The 23,423-nt window shown below is 40.7% G+C and overlaps 1 protein-coding gene across 1 annotated transcript; it reads left to right on the top strand.

Annotated features, from left to right (window-relative positions):
* Positions 1-6,801: 6,801 nt before the first annotated feature.
* LOC308517127 (cysteine desulfurase-like) lies at positions 6,802-8,801 on the top strand (the record flags this gene model as incomplete). The annotated part of the gene is given in 2 exon segments (XM_081088186.1): positions 6,802-7,209; positions 7,211-8,801. Coding segments are annotated over 2 exon segments (1,647 nt in total). The 3' UTR covers positions 8,450-8,801.
* Positions 8,802-23,423: the final 14,622 nt, after the last annotated feature.

Genomic DNA, 23,423 nt, shown 5'->3' with positions numbered 1-23,423 from the left:
GTATGCTGTTGGTATTTAAATGGGGATTGCATTGAACCTATAGATTGCTTTTGGTAGTATGGATATTTTAATGATGTTGATTCTACCAATCAACGAACACGGTGTATTCTTCCATTTGTTTTTGTCTTTCTCTATCTCTTTTTTCAGCATCCTGTAATGTTCTGAGTACAGGTCCTTCACCTCCGTGGTTAAATTTATTTTTAGGTATCTTAATTTTTTTGTTGCAATGGTAAATGGGATTGTTTTTGCAGTTTCTCTTTCTGTGAATTCATTATTGGTGTATTAAACAGCCATAGATTTCTGAGTGTTAATTTTGTATCCTGCTACATTACCAAATTCATTTATTAGTTCTAGTAGTTTTTTGATGGACTCTTTAGGTTTTCCTATGTACAATATCAAGTCATCTGCAAATAATGACAACTTCACTTCTTCTTTTCCAATTTGGATGCCTTTTGTTTCTTCTTCTTGTCTGATCACTACGGCTAGCACTTCCAGTACTATGTCAAATAGGAGTGGTGAAAGTGTGCATCCCTGCATTGTTCCTGTTTTTAGGGGAAATGTTTTTAGTTTTTGCCCATTGACTATGACATTGGTCAAGGTATCTTTTGATTTCTTCCTTTATCTCATTGTTAATCCATGGATTGTTTTGTAACATGCCATTTAATCTCCATGTGTTTTTGTGTTTTTCTTGTGATTGATTTTTATTTTTACACCATTATGGTCAGAGAAGGTGCTTAATGTGACTTTAATCTTTTTAAATTTATTGAGACATGTTTTGTGTTCTAGCATGTGGTCTGTTCTGGAAAATGTTCCATGTGCACTTGAAAATAATGTATATTCTGCTACTTTGGGGTGAAATGCTCTGAAGATATCTATTAAATCCATTTTATCTAGTGTGTCCTTTAAGGTCGTTGTTTCATTGTTGATTTTCTGTCTGAAAGATCCATCCACTGATGTCAATAGGGTGTTAAAGTCCTTTACTGTGAATGTATTACCGTCGTTTCTCACTTTATGTCCATCAAGATTTGCTTTATACATATTTAGGTGCTCCTATGTTGGGTGCATAAGTGTTTACAAGGGTTATAGCCTCTTGTTGGATTGCTCCCTTTATCATTATGTAATGTCCTTCATTGTCTTTTACCATAACCTTTGTTTTAAAGTCTATTTTGTAAGTATTGCTACTCCAGCTTTTATTTCATTTCCATGTGCATGAAATACCTTTTTCCCTCTCTTTATTTTTAGTCTGTTTGTTTTGAGGTGGTTTTCTTGTTGACAGCATATATATGGGTCTTGCTTTCTTACCCATTCAGCTATCCTATGTCTTTTGATTGGAGCATTTAAACCATTTACATTTAAGGTGATTATTGATAGGTACTTATTTATTGTCATTTTATTCTTTATATCCATGTTCCTCTCTCCTCCTCCTCCTTCTTCTCCTCCTTCTCTGTCTTGTTCTTCTCAAAGAGGGCTCTTTAACCTTTCTTGTACTATTGGTTTGGTGGTAATGAGGTCCTTTAGCTTTTTATTTTCTGGGAAGCTCTTTGTATCTCCTTCAATTTTAAATGATAGCCTTGCTGGGTAAAGTAGTCTTGGTTGTAGGTCTTTGTTTTTCATGAATTTAAGTGTTTCATATGAATCTCTTTAGGCCTGAAATGGTTCTGTTGATAAACTCATGGGTGCTCCCTTATAACTTACTGTCTTTCTCTTGGTATTTTTAAGATTCTCTCCTTGTCTTTTACCTTTGCCATTTTAATGATGATGTGTCTTGGTGAGGGGCTTTTTGGGTTCATCTTATTTGGGAGATCTGTGCTTCCTGGGCTTGTGTGTCTTTTTCCTTCACCTTGTTAGGGTCATTTTCAGTCATTATTTCTTCAAAACAGTTTCTCAATCCTTTGTTCTCTCTCTTCTCCTTCTTGTACTTTTGTGCATATATATTGTTACTCCTCATGTTGTACCAAAGTTCCCTTAAACGTCCTTATATTTTTAAAATTCTTTTTTGTTTTTGCAGCTCTGATTGGATGTTTTTTCTACCTTGTCTTCCAAATCACTGATTGAATTATCTGCTTCATCCAATCACTGTTTATTCCCTCTAGTGCAGGGGTCCTCAAACTTTTTAAACAGGAGGCCAGTTCACTGTCCCTCAGACCGTTGGAAGGCCGGACTATAGTTTAAAAAAAAACTATGAACAAATTCCTATGCACACTGCACATATCTTATTTTGAAGTAAAAAAACAAAACGGGAACAAATACAATATTTGTATTTGTATGTGGCCCACGGGCTGTAGTTTGAGGACCCCTGCTCTAGTGTATTCTTTATTTCAGATATTTTTGACTGGTTCTTTTTTTATGGTTTCTATATCCCTTTTTATGTTTACTATCTCTTTGGTTAAGTTCTCATTGATTTCATCCATTCTTCCCCTGAGACTTGAGCATCCTTATAACCATTCTTTTGAACTCTATATCTGGTAAACTTGCCTCCATTTCATTTAGCTCTTTTTCTAGAGTTTTCTCCTATTCTTTCATTTGGTGCATTTTTCTTTGTCTCACCATTTTGGCTGCCTCTGTGTTTGTTTCTATGAGTTAGTTTTATCTGCTATGATTCTCAGTCTAGGTAGAGTGGCCTTATCTGTAGTCTGTGGCTCAGTGTCCTTGACCACCTGTGTTGGGTGCTTTAGAAATGTCCTTTATGTGAGTTATGTGGGTCTTCCGTTTGAATCTTGATTGCTATTTACCCATACATGTATGGAATCAACCCTCAGGCTGGATGAATGTGAGGATCAACCCCAACCACAATATTCTAGCTGCTGTGCAGGTGCTGACCACATAGGGAGGAAGTTGCCTCAGCAAGGTGTGGTACCTGCTGATATATCTCTTTGGATATGTTGATTGTAAAGCTAAACTGAATACTGCTCTTTGTTGCCTGAAGCTGGCCACTGGATGTGTTGATTCTTGGGCCTCTTGGGAATGATTCTGATGAAAGTCAATGTCAGACTCTGCCTGTGACTGACCCTGTTTGGAGCTACAAAGTGATCCACAGTTTGTGGCTGCCTCTTCTGGGCCTGTGTGTGTATGGGAAGGGTCAAGCTGTGCATCAATGTTTGCTTTACCAGCACTGGACCTGGGGGCAGGTGAGCAAAAGTTCCTAGGAGCCCCTAGGTCCACTTCTTTCTGCCCCCACCTGCCAGCTGCCTATTAGGCTCAGCCACTGAAGGAATCTCTGGCAGTACTTAAATTGCATGCAATAGGTTTTGTGAGTTACTAGGTAGGAGTGAGAGTGTTCTCCAGATCTATATGGGTTCAGCCTTGGTGCCAGAACTGGGTCTGAGGTCCCTTAGCAAATGTCCTAGGGTTTACCAAGTCTAGTGGGTGCTTGCACACCTTTGTGTGGGTCGGAGTTTCAGAGAGTAGTCAGGATGAGGCCAGCAAAGTTTATCAGGCCTAACCAGACCAAAATTTGTCCATGTGAAAGGAAGACTCTCTACTGATCAGGTGTGAGATAAAAAAAATATCCTCTTTTCTAGGGCCACACAACATAGTCTGTCCCAGATTCTGCCAGGAGTCTGATCCCAGCAGGGAGGGGCCCCTGGGAGTCAGGAGAGGAGGAAGTGCTGGTCAGGTTTGGGGGATTTTGGGGGCTATGGCTTCCATCCCATTGCCACACACCTCAGACTGTCCTGGATTCTGCCCAGGGTTCAGCAGGGTGGAACCTCCAAAAGTCATGAGGTTGGGCCCCTGGGAGCTCAGAGGTTCTACCTTGAAGAAGAGGCACCAGTCAGGTTCACAGGAAAGCCACACAACTCAGTCACTAACATCCCTTGAGTCTGCCCAGACCTCTACACCACATCCCAGGCCTCTCACTCCTCAGCAGGGCAGAAGCTCTGCAAGATGGGTCAACAGAGTGTCTGCAGGGTGGGGCTATTGCTTTCCCCCAGGCTGATGCTGTATGGAAAGGCAAGCTCAACCCAAGAAAGATGGCATCTATGGTGTTGTAGAACGACTCAGCATAGATATCCTGGAAGTTGTTTTCTCAGCTCTCTCCCCAGAACCCCAGTTTCTTCTCATACAATTGTAGCCTGCTCTGCCCTCATTCTGTCAGATCCCAGGGTGAATGGCTGCAAATGAGATTTTATATGTTGACCCTGTAAGAGGGTTCCTATTTTTCTAGCAGACTCTTGTCTCTCTCTGGTGGAGAGAGACCCTGCTGCTTTTCACAGCCAGATGTTATGTGGGCGTCTCTTCTTGGCTCTGATGCTCTGGGCTGTGGAGCCCAGTTTGGGCATGAGACCCCACACTTTTCAGGGGGTGCCTCCAGAATCTCAACTGCTGCCTGTGGGAGCAGGGCCAGTTCTTTTTGTGTCTCCATACGTCCTACTAGTCTCAATGTGGTCTCTTTTGTAAATCCTTATTTATAAGGCTTCTTTTCAGCTGGTCTTCAGTTGGCTATCCTGGTTGATTGCTCTATATTTTAGTTGTACTTCCAGGTTGGTTCTGGGAGGAGATGAGTGCAGTTTCTACCTATTTTGCTGCCATCTTGAATCTTGTTTTCTATTTTATTAATTGCAACTTTTATCTTTATTTTCTCCATTTTACTTTCTTTGAATTTTCTTCTGTTCTATTCTAACATCTCAAGATGAATAATAGCTCATTAATTTTTGGCCTTTCTTATTTTTGGAATTTTAAAAAATTATTTGAAATTTCCCTTTAAGGAATCCTTAATCTGCATGAAATAATTTTGAGATGCTTTTGTAAAAAATAATTATCAGTTTAAAATATATATTGTTTTTAATTTTATCTATTTTGTTTAGACATTTGCTCAGAAGATTTTTTAAAATGTCCTAACATGTGGCATTTGTGCAGTTATATTTTTTGCTATTTATTTCTGTCTTAAAAACTCTGTGGTCAAAGGATGTGGTCTGTCTGATTTTAGTCCTTTGGTTCTGTTTGTACCATGCTTTCTATCTTTGTGTATAGTCAGTTTTTGTAAATGCAACATTGGTCCTTGAAAATAATATTTTGTCTGCATTTGGGGGGAGCAGAGTTCAATGTGTGTCAAATTTGTTAATGTTGTCCCAATGTCTTTTGTTTGTGTTGTTCCCAACTCATATATCCTCATATATTGTGTATCTATTGTTTTGCTTATTTGACTCATTCTTTAGGAGAGTGTGTTAAAATATCCCACCATCTATGTGGACTTCTGCCTTTTTTCTATAGTACTCTGAGTTTTTACATTATATATTTTGAAGCTACATTGTAATATGTTATTTTTACATTATATTATAATTTATATATATATATGTATGTATGTATATATATATATATATATACATTTAAAATTATATATTCCTGCTGAATTGAAGCTCTCATCAACTGAAGTGACTCTCTTGAATTACTGTTTCTGCTTCTGTAGGGTTTTATTGGGGAGATATTATTTTAAGATACATATTTACATACTTAACAACCTTTTAAAATAGTTCTGTGTTAGGGTTATCCTCATATTTCCGATTGGCTTCAACATGAAAACCAAATATATATGCTCTGTAACTCTTGAATCTGACATGCCAAGCTTAAAGATGTGATTAATGCAATTTTAATATTTTCCAGCAAATTTTAGTAAGTATAAGAAATATCAGAGACAGAAATGCTAGATATGTAATAAAAATTGTCAAATTTAAGTGCAGTGAAATTGGAAGTTTAAAATCTTTTTTAAAATTGTGAACACTTAATATGTTTAAGTAGGCTATGGGAATTTGGGGGGATACTGATTCTTACTGAATGAAAGTCAGCCAGTCACTTATCCTATCTAATAATAGACAAACATGGTAATTGACCATACCTTCGCTACACCTCCCATTGGCTAATCAGCACAATATGCAAATTAACTGCCAACAAAGATGGCGGATAATTTGCATACTGCAGGCAGGGTGGGACAACGCCATCCAGCCTACCCTGCTGCCATCCGGGCTGGGCAGCAGTGATCAGCTGACCCCCTTGGGCATCCCATGTGCAACCCGACCTGGGGCGGCGCCCCAACCCCCGGATTGGCCCTGTCGTGTGCACAACCCGGGGAGGCAGGGCAGGCACAGAGGGATCGGGCCTGCCATCTGCCACCTGGGGAGCAGGCCTAAGCCAGCAGGTGGTTATCTCCTGAGGGGTCCCAGACTGTGAGAGGGCACAGGTGGGGCTGAGGGACACCCCCCACACTTCCCCTCACCTGCCAGTGCACACATTTTTGTGCACCAGGCCTCTAGTTCTTTCATAAAATTAGTAGGCTAGATTCTTCCCACCATACAATTTTATTTTACTAAATAAAGTCTCCCTCAAAGTGAAAACATTTCACTTTCAATAAGAGTGGGAGACTATTTGCTTGGTCATTGAAATGCTTAGGTAATGTACTCAGCTGGGTTATTCTTGTGGCTCTGCTTAGCATAGCATGGAGACTGCTGCAGAGAGATCAGAGTTGTGGGGAGCCATTGCCTAGTGGGCTGTGGATAATCTCAAGGAGAGAGTCATACATTTGAGAACTATTTGAAAAAAAATTTGTGCTATACTGTGGACATAGTAAATCAAATTAGAGTACTGTGGACTAGCAAATGAAAATGACCTACTGCAGACTCTTAGGGGCGTTGTGGTATTAGTTTAATTTTAAAGTTTTTGCCAATTGGTGGAAAAAAATCTAGAAATAATATAGATTTACAAATGTGTATACATATGTGTATAATAATGAATGAAAAAGAGAGACTTCCGGGAGTTCGTAGCTAAGTACTGCAGCCGCTCGGGGCGAGGGGCTGTGCCTCCGGGACCATGTTGCTGCGGACAGCTTGGAGGCGGGTGGCTGCGGCCCTGCCAGCAGCTCAGGGGCCGAGTCTCGAGGCGCCCACTCGGGGTCTGCGCCTGCGCGTTGCAGACCATGCTCCCCAGTCTGCTGTTCCCTCAGATACAGCCACTGCTCCAGAGATGGAGTCAGTGCTGCGACCTCTGTATATGGATGTGCAAGCTACAACTCCTCTGGACCCTCGGGTGCTTGATGCCATGCTCCCTTACCTAGTCAACTACTATGGGAACCCACACTCCCGGACACATGCTTATGGCTGGGAGAGTGAGGCAGCCGTGGAACGTGCTCGCCAGCAAGTAGCATCTCTCATTGGGGCCGATCCTCGTGAGATCATTTTCACTAGTGGCGCTACTGAATCCAATAACATAGCAATTAAGGGGGGTGGCCAGGTTTTACAGGTCACGGAAAAAGCACTTGATCACCTCCCAGACAGAACACAGGTGTGTCTTGGACTCTTGCCGCTCACTGGAAGCTGAGGGCTCTCAGGTCACCTACCTCCCAGTGAAGAAGAGTGGGATCATTGACCTGAAGGAACTAGAGGCTGCCATCCAGCCCGATACCAGCCTGGTCTCAGTCATGTCTGTGAACAATGAGATTGGAGTGAAGCAGCCCATTTCGGAAATAGGGCGGATTTGCAGTTCCAGAAAGGTCTATTTCCATACCCATGCAGCCCAGGCTGTTGGAAAAATCCCACTTGATGTCAACGACATGAAAATTGATCTCATGAGGATCAGTGGTCACAAAATCTATGGTCCCAAAGGGGTTGGTGCCATCTACATTCGCCGCCGGCCCCGTGTGCATGTGGAGGCCCTGCAGAGTGGAGGGGGGCAGGAGCGGGGTATGCGGTCTGGGACAGTGCCCACACCCTTGGTGGTGGGCCTGGGGGCTGCGTGTGAAGTGGCACAGCAAGAGATGGAGTATGACCACAAGCGAATTTCAAAGTTAGCAGAGCGACTGATACAGAAGATAATGAAGAGCCTTCCGGATGTGGTGATGAATGGGGACCCTCATCACCATTACCCAGGTTGTATCAACCTCTCCTTTGCCTATGTGGAAGGGGAGAGTCTCCTGATGGCACTCAAGGATGTTGCCTTATCTTTGGGGAGTGCGTGCACTTCTGCATCCCTGGAGCCATCTTATGTCCTTCGAGCAGTTGGCACTGATGAGGATTTAGCTCACTCTTCTATCAGGTTTGGCATTGGCCGTTTCACTACAGAGGAGGAAGTGGACTACACAGTAGAGAAGTGCATTTACCATGTGAAGCGCCTTCGAGAAATGAGCCCTCTCTGGGAGATGGTGCAGGATGGCATTGACCTTAAGAGCATCAAGTGGACCCAACACTCGAAGAGTGGGCCTCTGACTTTGTGCTGTCCTGGTTGCTCCTGCATCATCACTGCACGGCACCTCATTACACCAGTGGGTGTTTCATGTTCAAACCAGAATTGGTATAGCCCAGTTGACTTCAGCATCAGCTCACCTCCAAGGCAGAAACACAGGACCTTTCCCGGGTCTCAGCTTTTTCCGTGGGAAGCACTCCCCATTTATCTCCAGGAGTCCTTCTCTGTTCTTAGGATCGGTGGATGTCTCACCCTGAAGCAGAAGGAACATTTGTTATGATCTTGCTCTGTATCCTTGGTGGAGAGAGCCAGAAGAACTAAAAGGAGGCTCTTTGTTCAGGGACCCTGATGCTATACATTTGTGTTGTTGCTTACTGCTACTAGCAAGACTGATTCCTTCAGGAACAAACATAATCAACTATGATTTAATCTTTTTTTGTGGCCTCAGAGGCCACCTCTTCATATTGACTGTAGATGGAACAGAAAGCTTGTCTTTCTGTTCTTATCTTCTTTTCTCTAGATCTACTGGAGCGAGAAATATCTATATGATACTACCCATTATTCTAATAATTTGTTTCTTTTTAAAAATTTGTTAATTTGCAGATTAGAGAAATAAAATCGCCTTCCTCTAAAAAAAAAAAAAAAGAGAGAGAGAGAAAGGAAGGGAGGGAAAGTAAGTGAACAGAGAGAGGAAGAAGGTGAAGAAGAGGAAGGAGAAGGAGTAGGGGGAAAGAAGGAGGGGGAGGGGGAGAGGGAAGGAAGGAGGAAGAAGGAGGAGAAGGAAGAGGATGAGGAGAAGAGGAGGAGGAGAAAGGGAGGGAGGGAGGGAGGGAGGAAAGGGAAGGAAAGAGCCAGTGAGTTTTTGAGAGAAAGAGGCTTTACTGCTGGGCCAATAATTTCTATAAAATTTATGGGAGTGTACTAATGTAAGTGTGTAGAGAACGCCTGGGAAGGCACATGAGCATTTCTTTAATTATTGTCAGCTGAATCCAGTGGCGTTGGCAGAGCCACATCCTGGAAACATTCCTTGCCAGAGGCAGGAGTGTTGTCAGCCTGACCTTCAGCCCAGGCACCAGGGGTTGGGTTTCATTATCCAAATCCAGCCAAGCACCAGGAATGAACATGACTTGGGCCCACCCAAGAATGCACATACTCTTCTTTGTGTTGACCTTTAGTAAAACTTCCTGGTTTTTGCTGTATAAAATAAACTCGCTGTATTGGCTTTGAGTTCCTGTCTCTCCATCAGAGGACAGTGGTCCCACCCAGTCCCAGCTTTTCCTACTGTATTTGTGTCTGTCTCTTTCATTTTCTCAATCCCCGGTCACCCCTACTCAGGAACCAGACCGCTCTTTAGCCGCGCTGGACACGGAAAAGAGAGAAAAATTTATATCTGGCACCCGGATCCAGGGACCTGAATACTGGGGCACAAAAGTCAGGCGCAGGGGTCACTTCGAGAAGTGCACCGTGCAACAAACTAAAGAAGTAAGGTAAGGAGTGGACTGTTGTAGGAACTGGGTGTAAAACATGGGATATTCAGGGTCTCAGGAAAGAGACCTCTACCCTCAAATGCTTAAAACTATGCTCAAAGCTCGAGGATGCTGTGTTAAGTGTAGTCAGATTCTTGATTTCTTAAGTTTTGTTAATGAAACTTGCCCTTGGTTTCATGATGAGGGAACTGCCAACTTTTAAACATGGGAAAAGGTCGGAAAGCAGTTTCGTGACCAATTCACAGCAGAAGGTCCAGAGAAGATTCCTATTCCTACACTATGGTCTTTAATTTGTGATTGCCTTGTCCAGCGCAGGAGAGTTTAAGAATGTCTAAGCAGGGTGTAGCCATGGCTTTACAGCCCACAGTAGAGGGGTGTGAATCTCTAAAAATACCACTTCCCCCCTCTGTGCCTCTTCTGTCTCCGCTTGTCGCTCCTGCGACTGCAGGCAAGAGCCCACCTGAAAAAGTTCACCTCATAATTATGAGCAGGAGCTAGTGCTTGAGGCAGAGCGGGACAAGCGTCACTGTTAGCGGGATGACTCAGATGATAGAAAGGTTTTGCTCGCAGCTGCCCAGACTTTATGGCTGGATGCAGGTACTTGGCCGAAAGTGACTTCATATTTCATTTTGCTGGAGGCTCAAACTACTTGAACTGGGCTGAACCAAGTAGAAAGGATTAAAGGAATTTCTCAGCAACTGCCAATCATTCTTTATCTTAAAAAATCTTTTTCTTTCCCTCCCAGGCTACCAGAAACTCTTAGCTAGTTAAATTTCTTTCTATACGTCTGTATTGTTACTTTAATCTGCTTTTCTCTGACTTATGATTTTTTTATTGTGCTGTGTTAAAAGTTTAAGATTCTAAGATTAAATTGAAAGTGTAAAATCTGTAAAAATTGCAACCCAGGGAAGTTTAAGCAAAGGCCAGTTAATTCCAAGCATGCCTGTGACGCATAAACACGCGCAGGCCAGCCCTGGGGACGTGAAGCATGTAAATGGATGATAACATGTGGCAGGTAACACAGGTTCTAAGAAAATTTCTAGACAGAAGGAAGTAACTAAAAAAGGCCCCAGCCCATTGACTAGTTTTTTGGTAATCCTGTAAAATGGATGCCCACTCCCGGGAGTGTTATTAAAAGTCTCATTTTTGCCATGTTTTTATTTCCCTTTCCATCATTTGAAATTTGGATAGATGAGACATTTCTCACAATTTAGGGATTTGTATAGAATTTCTGTACTCATGACAAGACAAAGGCTAGATTAAGAGAAATGGCGTGCCCCACCTGATTTGGGGTGGCTCTTGAACTGAGTCCCATATCTCTTCACGATGCTATAGAATAAACCCCAAGACTGTTTTTCTTTAAAAGATGGCAAAAATGACACAAGGCTGTATTTGAGCAACAAGACTAGTGTTTCCATAAAAAGGGTAGTTCTTGAATAATAATGGACTGCATTCCAAGGTTGCCTCACAGGTCCTGGGGCACTCCTGTTTTTATAAAGAAAAATAAAATAATACTTTAACATTAAAGCCACTGAAAGTCAGTAAGTTACCTCTGTTACAGAATTTGCCAAAGAAAATGCCTTGGGTAATAATAATTGACTTTAAAATCAAAGTTGTTATGGAAAAATCTACATAACTAAAATGAAAGGTCTATGGCAAATCTTTTTCAGTGGCAAATATATATGCCTACACATAGTTTTCCAAAGTCCTTGGTAACTTACGGACTTTGGAACATGGCTAAATATCTAGGTATTTTAAAATGACAAGGCACTGAAACGTCAGTCTGAGTTTGCCTCGTGTGAAGAATCTAGAGAATAGAATTGAATCTATTAATTGAGTGTGCCTTGTGTTTTGTTTGAAATATATCCTTAGAAATATATCCTGTGGATATGTTGCTAATTTGAGAAATGCTAGGTGATTGTCTTGCCGGCTAGAGTTTGAGGCTTCTGGAAGTTTGGAGCTCAGGTTAGGTTGGGAGAAATTGTATGGTTGTGATGGCAGAGTGCATGCAGTATGGAGGTTCATCTTTGAGAGGAATGGTTCTTGTGTTTTCTCTGGAGAGATTGCTGGTTTGGAGTGTATTGTGAGCCTTATGTGTATTGCATGTGGTGGAATTTCAACCTAGGAAATAGTACTTTGTTGGCCTAATTAGAGGATAAGGATTAATTCTATGGTCTGAACCAAATTTTTAATGTTAAGACCAGTTTTAATTTAATTGATGTCTGAAATGTGTAATATAATCTTTGGGTTATGTATATTTGATAGACTTTCCAAGTTAAATTTCAAGACTTTAACCGAGAGATACCTTTGGGACATTTCAAGGGCCCTGAAATGATTCAAGGATGCATTCTCTCCTCTTAAAAGAAATATTTTTGAACTAAATTAGGCTGATCTAATATACTTGAAATCACGTGGGAAGCATTATCAAATAAAAATTAATAACTGTGTTCTGTTTAAATACATATAAGCAATTGGTTCTAACAAAGTCCACAGTAAAAATTGCAAAAAGAATATTGTTTAAAAGTAAATTTAAAAAGGAGAAATTTTAAAATCTCTTTCGCTACTATTTACAAAGTAAACTAAAAAGTTATTATTTGGGCATTAAAACTCCCATTAATGAGACACCATAAAGAAAAAGAAAGTTACTTTACTTGAGATGTATATATTGCAGTATTGGCCAGCATGTCTCTCTCCTAGTTTTTCTGAAAAAGCAACCAAGTTGGTTGCTCTGTTTAAAAGAAAGTAAAAGGTTTTAAAAGAAACCCCCTAAATGTGGCTTAGAGATTGCTCTAGGAAAAAATATAGTGGAAAATGCCCTTCAAATACCTAGGAACTGTGCCTAAAAATCAATATATTAGGCCTCAGAAGGTAGAAATACGAAAGGATTGTCTCAAGACCCTAAATGACTTTTAAAGGTTATTAGAGGACATTAATTAGTTAAGACCTTATCTAGCAATCTCTATGGGAGAAATGACAAATTTATTCAATATACTTAGGAATCCTAAGAAAGTTTTTATTCAGTGTATATAAAGACACTTAATTATTTTTTCTAATTTCGTGACTCGCATGTAACAGCAGTTTGCAACCATCTAAAATATGAATGCCAAGCAGTTTGGGGCCATCTAGCAAATCCTATCTTCCCTAAACCAAGGATCCTTAAAGGTGAATAGTTTGCATTTTGCCTCCCTAACCAAAACTTATGTCTATATACTCAAAAAAGACTGATAGCGAAATCCAATTAGTGTCATTTCCTGTTCACACTCTAGGTCAAATAATGTTCAGGGGAACTAATAGTGGAAGGTTACCAGAGGCTTAATATTGTTGCCGAGGCTTGTCTCTAACCTGGAGATTACTTATTATGGAAGCATTTTTGTGCTGATATTGGACCAGCCTACGTTCAGGGAGTGGCATTAGCTGCCACATCAAAGGAGATGTTATTCTTCAGGCATTAGCCATTTTTACAGTTGGATCCAGTTTTGGAAAGGTTGGATCTACTGCAACAAATCCCTTCCCTTATATTTCAGCACAATGAGTAGAAATACAAGCTCTTACTTATGCCTTGACTGATTTTGCTATGGAGCCCATCAACCTATAGTGATAGTGCTTATGTGGTAAGTATGGCCAAAAATATTGAAACAGCTACTATAGGGCACACTAATTCGGAGGAACTCTTTCATTTATTTTTCAGCCTTCAAAAGGTTGTTTGAGAATGACAATTTTCATGTTTTATTGGCTATATTAGATTCCATTCTGGCCTTCCGGGTCCCTGCAGGTAATGAAGAAGTAGATGACCTCATTGCCTCAGTAGAGGAAGTCATTCCATTTTCCATGACACAGGCCTCGCATGCCCTACATTATCAAAATGCCTTTGCCTTGTACAAGGAATTTCATATTTCCCAAGAGCAGGCTCGCCACGTTGTCAAGCAATGTCGTCAGTGTGTTATCCACCTCCCTGTGCCAGCATTAGGGGTAAATCCCTGAGGACTTAAACCTAATCAAATCTGGCAAATGGCTGTCATTCATATACCTGAATTTGGCAGATTTCGGTGGGTCCATGTCTCCATAGATACATGCTCACACTTCATTTTTGCTACTCCCCAAACAGGGGAAAGTGCAAAGCATGTAATTAACCACTGTCTAGCAGCCTTTCCAGTCATAGGACCTCCCTTAGAGCTATAAACAGATAATGGACCCGCATACGCTAGTTCTGGTTTTCAGCACTTTTGTCAGCAATATCAAATTTGTCATAAAATTGGTATTCCTTACAATCCTCAAGGTCAAGTAATAGTGGAAAGAGCCAATCGTACTCTTAAAATGCAATTACTAAAACAAAAAGGGAGAGACGGATGTTATGTGTCACCTCAAAACAAACTCAGTCATGCTCTTTATACTTTAAATTTTTTGAATTGCTATGCAGAGGGTCATACAGCAGCCGAAAGGCATCAGGCCTCCTGTACAATAGCCTCCGCCAAGTTAGCCCAGTGGAAGGATGCACAAACCAGACAAGTTTTACCAGATTCAGTAATGATGTGGGGGAGAGGTTATGTTTTGTATCTTTCCAGAAGGAGCAGTGCAGCCAAATTGGGTGCCAGAGCATTACATGCATCACCACAATGGACCCAGAGAAGCTCCTTGTCCCTTTGTCAAAAGACTGAGAGTTACCCCAATGACAGCAAAGTGGAAGAAGAAAACTGAAGGCTACCCAAGGGACCGAGGTGCCAACATGGGGTCATTTGAAGAAGTTAAAGACTGAAGCCCAGCAGATAGTAGAAAAGCAAGAAGTGGAAGCTACTTCCTCAACCATGTTTCTAGCTATGCTAGCATTGGTTAGCTGACAGTCTTCTGTAAAGTCTTGTGCAGCCAAGTCCGAGGCCCTGAGTAAATACACACCAGCAGCAAAAGAAACTTTCATTTAGTAGCTATAAATGTTAACATGCAGGTAGCTTGATTTCTCTCTTATAGCTGCGTTGCATTGGCATTGTTTTATTATTATTTTAATAGTCAGAGCTTTGTTCTTGATATTTAAGTTTTACTTTTATTATAGTAGCTTAAAAACAAAAAAAATGGTGAGATGTAGAGAGCACCTGGGAAGGCACATGAGCATTTCTTTAATTATTGTCAGCTGAATCCAGTGGTGCTGGCAGAGCCACGTCCTGGAAACATACCTTGCCAGAGGCAGGAGTGTTGTCAGCTTGACCTTCAGCCCAGGCACAAGGGCGGGGGTTTTCTTATCTAAATCCAGCCAAGCACCAGGAATGAATATGACTTGGGCCCACCCAAGAATGCACATAATCTCCTTTGTCTTGACCTTTAGTAAAACTTCCTGGTTTTTGCTGTATAAAATGAACACACTGTATTGGCTCTGGGTTCCTGTGTCTCCATCATAGGACAGTGGTCCCACCCAGTCCCAGCTTTTCCTGCTGTATTTGTGTCTGTCTCTTTCATTTTCTCAATCCCTGGTTGCCCCTACTCAGGAACCAGACCTCTCTCTAGCAGTGCTGGACATGGAAAAGAGAGAAATATTTATATAAGTGTTTATCTGTGCTGTGTAATAGTTAAAGGTTTGAGTCAAATAGGGATACTCGGGAGCTTCTATAATCCTATATAATAAAGAGCTAATATGCTAATTAGACTGGACAGCAGAATGCCCTCCAGCACGACCTTCTGAGACGACCTTCTGGAACAACTAGTGGGTGGGGGCTGGGCCATGAGGCAGCCAGGGCTGCTGCAAGGGCCGAGCCCCTTGCACAAATTTTGTGCATTGGGCCTCTAGTAGTATTATAATAGGCTTTAAAAATGTGAACTCATGTTTAAGAACAGCTGTTACCAAATATCTGTTTTGTGAAGGCATAGGACAACTTAGTTTTCCTTAGAATTATATATTCTCATTTTACTTTAACTAGCAGGTATTATCTGGGTGTCTAAACCTATGAAAATTAAGAAACTATAAGCATGAGATAATAAAATAATTAGATTTTTGTATACACCAACTAAATTTCTGAACCAAACTGGTTAGCATTTAGGAGATGAAAGAGAAAATACTAGTAAATTATAAACACACATAGAGTAAACAGATAGAAAGTATACTGACACATTCATAAGCTCCCAAGAGTTGCAGTTGGCTGTTATATTATTAAAATGTTATCTCTTTGAATTTTAACTACTGATTATATTATTCCTACCTAGGAGGTAGCTGGGTATTTCTCTAGTGGCCTGAGTATCTTGCAACAACACTGCTAGTCACAGGTTTGACTTGGGGGAAAAAGGGTTTTGCACAGAACAAACAGGATGTAAAAATATTCTTTCCATAAAAAGCAGACATTTGGACAAGTGGCTTCTTGGTCTTTTAATTCCAAATTTGCAAATCAGTTCTCAGAGGAGGTCCTATTGTGTTTTATTGATATTCTTTGGTTGATTTTGAATGTGTTTTTTTTTAATAGTATTTACAATATGCTTCATATCCTCCCCATTCTTCAAAGGGGCAGTTCAATCTTCACTCATCTTTGGGATCTGTTATAATTTCTCCAGACTAGAAGTAAGTCTCTCCGATTTCTTTTAGTTAACACTCTCTCTAGGTAGTTGCAATTCTTTAAATCTAGACATTGTGGATTTTTAAGATAAACCATTGTTTTTGTACTGTTAAGAAAGAAAGAGCCCTGCCTACTTAACTGTTTCACATGCTTTCTCACCTTTTAGAATTTTTTTCTGCCTACTGAGAGAGCTCTTTTAGAATTATTTAAATGAAGATTTTTTGTTTAAATCCTATTACTTTCATAAGAAAGCACAAATCAAAGAAATTGGGTAAGGAATTCTTTTTCATATTTGAAATCTGGTTTTCTTTTTGATCACTTTGCAACTCAGTGTTGTTGATGTCAGTGTTTTCCCTAACAATGTCATACTCTCTGGATTATCAAGAATATTTGTGGCATGGCACTTCATAAAAGAATGCTTCACTATTGTTTCTGAGATTTTTTTCTAGGTTGGCCCATTTTGCAAATTTTATGCTGCTCTTTGTTGATATTACCATAAGATGTCAACGTAAGGTTTCTAGATAGTACACAGGGCTCATATTCCTTCATTAAATGGTCTTTACGTAAATGGTTTGTTGACCAAAATATTGATGGGTTAAAATTATCCAGTCTGTAATGAGGCAAGTGCCTCATGCAGTCAGTGACAACTAAATCACAGCTGCTAGCAGGCCATTGGTGATTGTAAGATAACATTGATTTTAGCAGAGAGCCTGCTATCAGAGAAGTGAAAATATTGTGAACCTAACTAGTAAAATAGAAGAAATTCAATACTATACTCTCTTCTTTCGTATTTCTTGGAGTTCAATTAAAATTTCACTTCTATGAAATTTTGATGGCCCCTTGGACTTTGATAGTAGCTATTTTCTCTGAAATTTCACAACACTTGATTTAATTAAAAGGACTAAATAATAATTTTTGCATGAAAATAATCTATGCATATGGCTACAAAACCCAAATGCAATTAAAAACTGTAGTGCCCAAGCCCACTACCCTCACTATGCAAGCCCTGGTCATGGGAACAACTAACTTGAACCATTTCTGGTTTTGGTTCTTAGACCTATGGCTACCTTTCTAGGGCTAATATAATATGCTTATACGGATTGCTTTTGCTATTCTTTTCATTTAACAGATACCATGGTAGAAAAGAATTTAGCTTATTAATTTCACCTTCTTTCTTTCTCCTTCCTCTACATATAATTACATTAGTTTTATGAGCTCTTTTATTGGTACACTAGAGGCCCGATGCACAAAGATTCATGCAAGAATAGGCCTTCCTTCCCCTGGCTGCTGGCACCAGCTTCCCTCTGGCACCCAGGACCCCGGCTGCTTCGATCTGGCCACTGCCACCACCCACTGGGACCCTGGCTGCTTTGCTCCTGCCTCGGCCAGGCACTTGGGACCCGGGTTGCTTCGCTCAGGCCACCACCACCACCCACCGACCCAGGCTGAGGTGGTCAATGCCACCTCATGGCGATTGGTTGTTTGGTCATTTTGGTTGTGACACCTCTTGGCCTTTTATTATTATGATTGGTAATTCCCACCACTATTTCTTGTTCCATTAACTATAGTTTCTCTTGACTTCCTACTTCATGAAGTTGGGATATTTAACCCTTTGCCTTCCAACTATCTTTCCTTATATAATTATACCACCCAAAGTTGACAACTATGGTGAGAATATTAATAATATTTTATGTCAGTATTGTAATTAATTAAATATTTAATTTTTGTCTATAGGTTGAACCAAAACAATTGAAAAATCAATAAATTGGAGTGTGTTGCAAATCACTTTTTGCTATTTAAAATATTGATTTTTCAAATGGATTCTTTAAATCCAGCATTTGCACAAATTTATGCCATATTTTATTTTGGTTCATATTTAGATCAGGAATTTCTATAAAGTGTTTTTCAATTACCTTTATATTTTCTTATTGAGAGAGGAAATCTGGGTCTTCTTCATTATATTCTTAATTTTCAGGGGTTTTTTTGACTTAATCTCTTTATTTTTTAGGTTCTATTTCATTCTTTGAAGCCCTCTGAACTCATATTCTTATTTGGAATAGTGGCTTCAAGTTTGAGCTATTACTTCCTTCCTGCTGCGCCCCCCCCCCCCCCTTATTCCATTCTGTGTTTTGTTTTATTTTCTGCAGCTTCAGGATCATATTATGTACAGAGTTACCTCCAGTCCCACCTTCCTACAACCATTTCCTTTTGGGGCCATCTTTGAATATTTTGCCTATGTTTGGGGAATTCTCTGCTTTATAAATCCATACTTTCCCAGGTTGCCTTACTGCCTGGATATAGACTATGAACTAGGCTCTACCAATTATAGGAATTCATGCCAGATTTTAGATGAGAAGTGTGGGATATGAAAGAGCAGATGAGCTCAGAGGAACTCAGATGTAGTAGACATTGAGATTTCAGTCTTAACATGTGGTGTCTTGGTGTGGTGGCAGGCCAGTATTTGGAGAGCAATCTACATGGGATTTTGGGTGTAGTTTTTGGCTATGTGCTTTATTAGTTGGGTTTTCGGGCTCGTGCTGAGGTTCTGTGAAGTACCCCAAATTCTTTAATAAATTCTTTTTCTACTTAAACTTGTCAGTTATTTTCAGCTATTTATAAACCACTCCCCTGACTGTTATAGAGAGGGAGATCTCACTGCTGTGAATTTTCTATATGAGGATGAAGAAGTCAGATATTATCTAAATAGACCAAAATGCCCTCTTCTTTTAGCCCCATATCACCCTCTAACCTTTACCATTCAGAACAATTTAATTAATCTTTGCTTCATCTTCCAAAAATTTGTTTAAATCTCTCTTTTGTTGCTAATCTCCTCTCATTCTCTCTGTTCTTATGGGTTGGTATGATTTATTTTACTGTAATTCCAAATGTATCTTGGGAGGAAGAGAAGATCAATTTAGTTGCTCTGTTTACCATCTTGAATCTGAAGTCCCATGATATTTTATTCATATGGTATTATAGTACTACGACAGACAAAAAAAATCATGATAATGTTACTTCTCTTTTTTTTCCCCTTTTTTGTTAATTCTCACCTGGGGATATTCCCCGTCCCCTTCCCCCCATTGATTTTTAGAGAGAGTGGAAGAGAGGGGGAGAGATAGAAAGACAAATCAATTGGTTACCTCCTATACATGCCCTGGATCAAGCCTGCAACCAAGGTATGTGCCCTTGACTGAAATTGAACCCGGAACCCTTCAGTCCACAGGCTGATGATCTAACCTCTGAGCCAGACCAGCTAGGGCTAATGTTATTTTTTTTTATTAAATTATGATCTCATCAATGTTTATATTTCTAACACCTTATGTGGTAACTTACATTTTATCAAATATCCAATTAATATTTAAATGAGTTGATATATGTACAGATTTATAGATTATTTTATAGTAAGATACCTGTTCTTTTTGGTTTTTTTTTTTAAATATATTTTATTGATTTTTTACAGAGAGGAAGGGAGAGAGAGAGAGAGAGTTAGAAACATCGATGAGAGAGAAACATCGATCAGCTGCCTCCTGCACATCTCCCACTGGGGATATGCCCGCAACCCAGGTACATGCCCTTGACCGGAATCGAACCTGGGACCTTTCAGTCCACAGGCCAACGCTCTATCCACTGAGCCAAACCGGTTTCGGCTTGTTTGTTAATCCTTTTCTATGGATATTTTTTCCATTGACTTTTTTTTTTTTAGAGATACTGTGGAAGGAAGGGAGGGAAATGAGAGAGTGAGAGAGAGTGAGAGAGAGCGAGAGAAAGAGAGAGAGAGAGAGAGAGAGAGAGAGAGAGAGAGAGAGAGAGAGAAGTATTGATGTGAGAGCGACACATTGATTGGTTGCCTCCTGCACGTGCCCTGACCGGGGCTGAGGATTGAACCTGCAACACAGGTCTGTGATCTTAATTGGGACTTGAACCTGAAACCCTTCAGTGTGTGGCTGATGCTCTAGCCACTTAGAAGCACTGGACAAGGCTAAATGCTTATTCTTTACTTAAAAAAAATGTTTTTTTGCCCAACCAGGATGTCACGGTTTGATACCTACCTGGTCAGGGCACTTGCCCGGGTTGCAGACTCAATTCTCAGTGAGGAGCAAGCAAGAGGCAGCCGATCAGTGATTCTCTCTCATCATTAATGTTTCTATCTCTCTCTCCCTCTCCCTTCCTCTCTGAAATTAATTATATGTGTGTGTGTGTGTGTGTGTGTTTATTGATTTTAGAGGGAGAGGAAGGAAAAGGGAAAGGTAGAGAGAAATATTAGTGGCAGATGGAGCCTCCTGCATGTCTTAAGCCAGGAATGGAGCCCACAACTTGGACTTGTGCCTCAACCAGGAATTGAGCCAGCGACCCCTGGTGCATAAGACAATGCTCAAAAAACTGAGCCACTCCGGCCAGGGAAAGATGCCTATTCTGACTCAACTTTGTTTACTTTAAGTTTATGAATCATAGCTGATCTCTCTGCATTTTTGTTTTCTTTCTTAGTTTATTTTGTTCATTAGATTCCACTTATATCTCTGCATTTTCAAGGAATTAATTTGTGAGAAGATCACACAATTAGAATTATATCAGAACTGAAGTACTTGAAAAAAATATGTTTTCAAAGTGACATGTGTATGTCAGGATGATGGAAAAATAGATATTCTTTAAATTTTGAAAATAATTTAAGTCTTTAAAGCTACTTGATGGGAATAACACAACCAATTTCTATCCTAAGTGAGGAAATAAAAATAAACATACTTAAAATTACAAGCTAGTACAAATCTACCAGACAGTATTTATATTGTTTAATTTTTGACACTTGAAGAAATAGTGTTTTTCATTTATATTTTAATGAAAAACTTAAATGCTGTTTAAGTGAACAATAAATGGGTATTGCTCCCGTGCGAAGTAAAAGCAAAAATTAGTGGCAGATGGAGCCCATTGAGTTTATTCATCAAAGCAGCAGAATTGTCAGAATTGCTTTTCTCACTCATAAACTTTTTTACAAACCTAGAGACTCTGAGATCATTGGAGCAAGTTGTGAACAATATCTTTCCTGCCCAATCACCCATTCAAGCACTGATTGAGACTGTTCTGTTTTATATTTAAGTAGAATTTGATACATAAAAACAACACAAAGAGACTTCCCTGTGATGGAAATTAAACAGTCTGATTTTTTAATGAAAACCCATTATAGCATAACTACAAGCCCAATGCACGAAATTTATGCAAGGGTAGGCCTTTGCAGCCTTGGCTGCTGGGGACCTCGCAGCCCCGCTGCCTTGTGGCCCTGGCTGCCTCACCCCACCTCCCACCCACACCCATGTCCTCCACCACAACCCCCAGTTCTCCGGTTCCGCGGAGCCCCCCATTCAACCACCCCGCAGAGGGTGGCCTGGGCCTCCCTCTTTGTTGTGATCATGGAGTCCCCCCCCCCCCATTAATTGCCCCCTGGCCAGTGGCCTGGGCCTCCTTCTGCAGGGCGATCGATCGCGGAGCCCCCCCTTCCCACATTGATTGCCCCCAGAGGGTGGCCTGGGCCTTCCTCTTTGGGGCAATCCCGGACCCCTCAATTGATTGCCCCATTGGCTGGTGGCCTGGGCCTCCCTCTGAGGGGCGATCATGGGGTGATGGCGGGCCCCTCGACCAATCTCATTAACACCTACCTTGGCTGGCCTGGCGCCAGTGTGTGTCATAGCATGGTCATACAAAAGGTCATCCTGATGGTCATTCTGATGTTCAGTTGTTCAGTCGATTTACATATTACTATTTTATTATTATAGATTTAGTAGAATATGGATCTTGATTTTCCTTTTGTTTAAAGTTTATAGTAATCACTAAAGTTAGTGATATGTTTAATATGCTTACTGTATTTGGTATGTTATGCAAATTGAATTGAATTATTGCCTCTATATCCAGGTATCATGAATGCATCATTTAGATTAGACTATGGATGAATCTTTGTATGTTTCAGAAAGATTTATTCAAATATGTCAAACAAGACACATTATTCCTTTAACCATGAGCATAGAATGACTACATTCCAGGGGAATGTTAGACAGTATTATCTCAAATTCCTCATAGTTTGGTGTCTATCAGTGGCTCAATTTAGGGAGCTATAAATGTGAGGAATTGCCTTAGGTATAAACACTCCATTTATTTATCTACATCAAGCATTAAAAAGAACATAAAACACATGAAAAGGAACTAGTCAGAAACAAAGAATACAACATCTGAAATGAAGAATACATTAGAAGGAAATAAGAGCAGGTTAGGAGAAACAGAGGATTGAATCAGTGATTTAGAGACAAGATAATAGAAAACATTCAAGCAGAGCAACAAAAAGAAAAAAGAATTTTTTAAAAATGAGGAAAGTCTAAGGGACCTGTCGGACAACATTATGTATAACAAAATCTACATCACAGGGGTACCAGAACCTGTTTGAAGAAATAATGGCTGAAAAATTCCTAAGCTAGTGAAGGAAAATGACATAAATCCCCAGGAAGCACAGAGAGTTCCAATCAAGATGAACCTGAAGAGGCCCACACCAAGACACATCATAATTAAATTGGAAAGGTTAAAGATAACGAGAAAATCTTAAGAGCAGCAAGCGAAAAGACAGTTACCTACAAGGGAGCTCTCACAAGGCTGTCAGCTGATTTCTCAGCAGAAGAACTGCTGGGGTCCAACCCCAGCAGGTCCAGGGGTCCCCAAAGGTGTGGACGGAGTTGACGAAGAAGGAATGACACGGAGACAGCGTTCAGTTGACCAGCAGCCTAGCCAGGATCTCTAGCCAGGATCTCCAGCCAAGTTCTGGTCTGGATCTCCAGAGAGGGTCTGCTCTGGATCTCCAGCCAGGTTCTGTGTCCATGTTGTCTTGCTAGGTTCTCCAGCCAGGTTCTCCAGGTTCTCCAGCCAGGTTCTGTAGCCAAGTTCCCTCACTAGGTTCTCCAGCCAGGTTCTGTCCAGGTTCTCCAACCAGGTTCAGTCACCAGGTTCTAGTCAGGTTCTCTTGCCAATTTCTGTAGTCAGGTTCAGTCCAGGATCTTTTGCCATGTTCTCTCGCTAGGTTCTGTCTCTAGGTTCTGAGGCCAGTTTCTGTCCAGGATCTTTTGCCATGTTCTCTCGCTAGGTTCTGTCTCTAGGTTCTGAGGCCAGTTTCTGTCCAGGATCTTTTGCCATGTTCTCTCCAGCGAAGTTCTTCTGTCTCTAGAGAACGTTCTGTGTAGGTTCTGTGCCTAGGTTCTGTCTCTCA

Source organism: Myotis nattereri (genome assembly GCF_964212035.1).
Source record: "Myotis nattereri genome assembly, chromosome: 3".
NCBI classification, from domain to species: domain Eukaryota; kingdom Metazoa; phylum Chordata; class Mammalia; order Chiroptera; family Vespertilionidae; genus Myotis; species Myotis nattereri.
The sequence above is the reverse complement of the archived record's forward strand: the minus strand, read 5'-3'. Positions and strand labels throughout refer to the sequence as shown.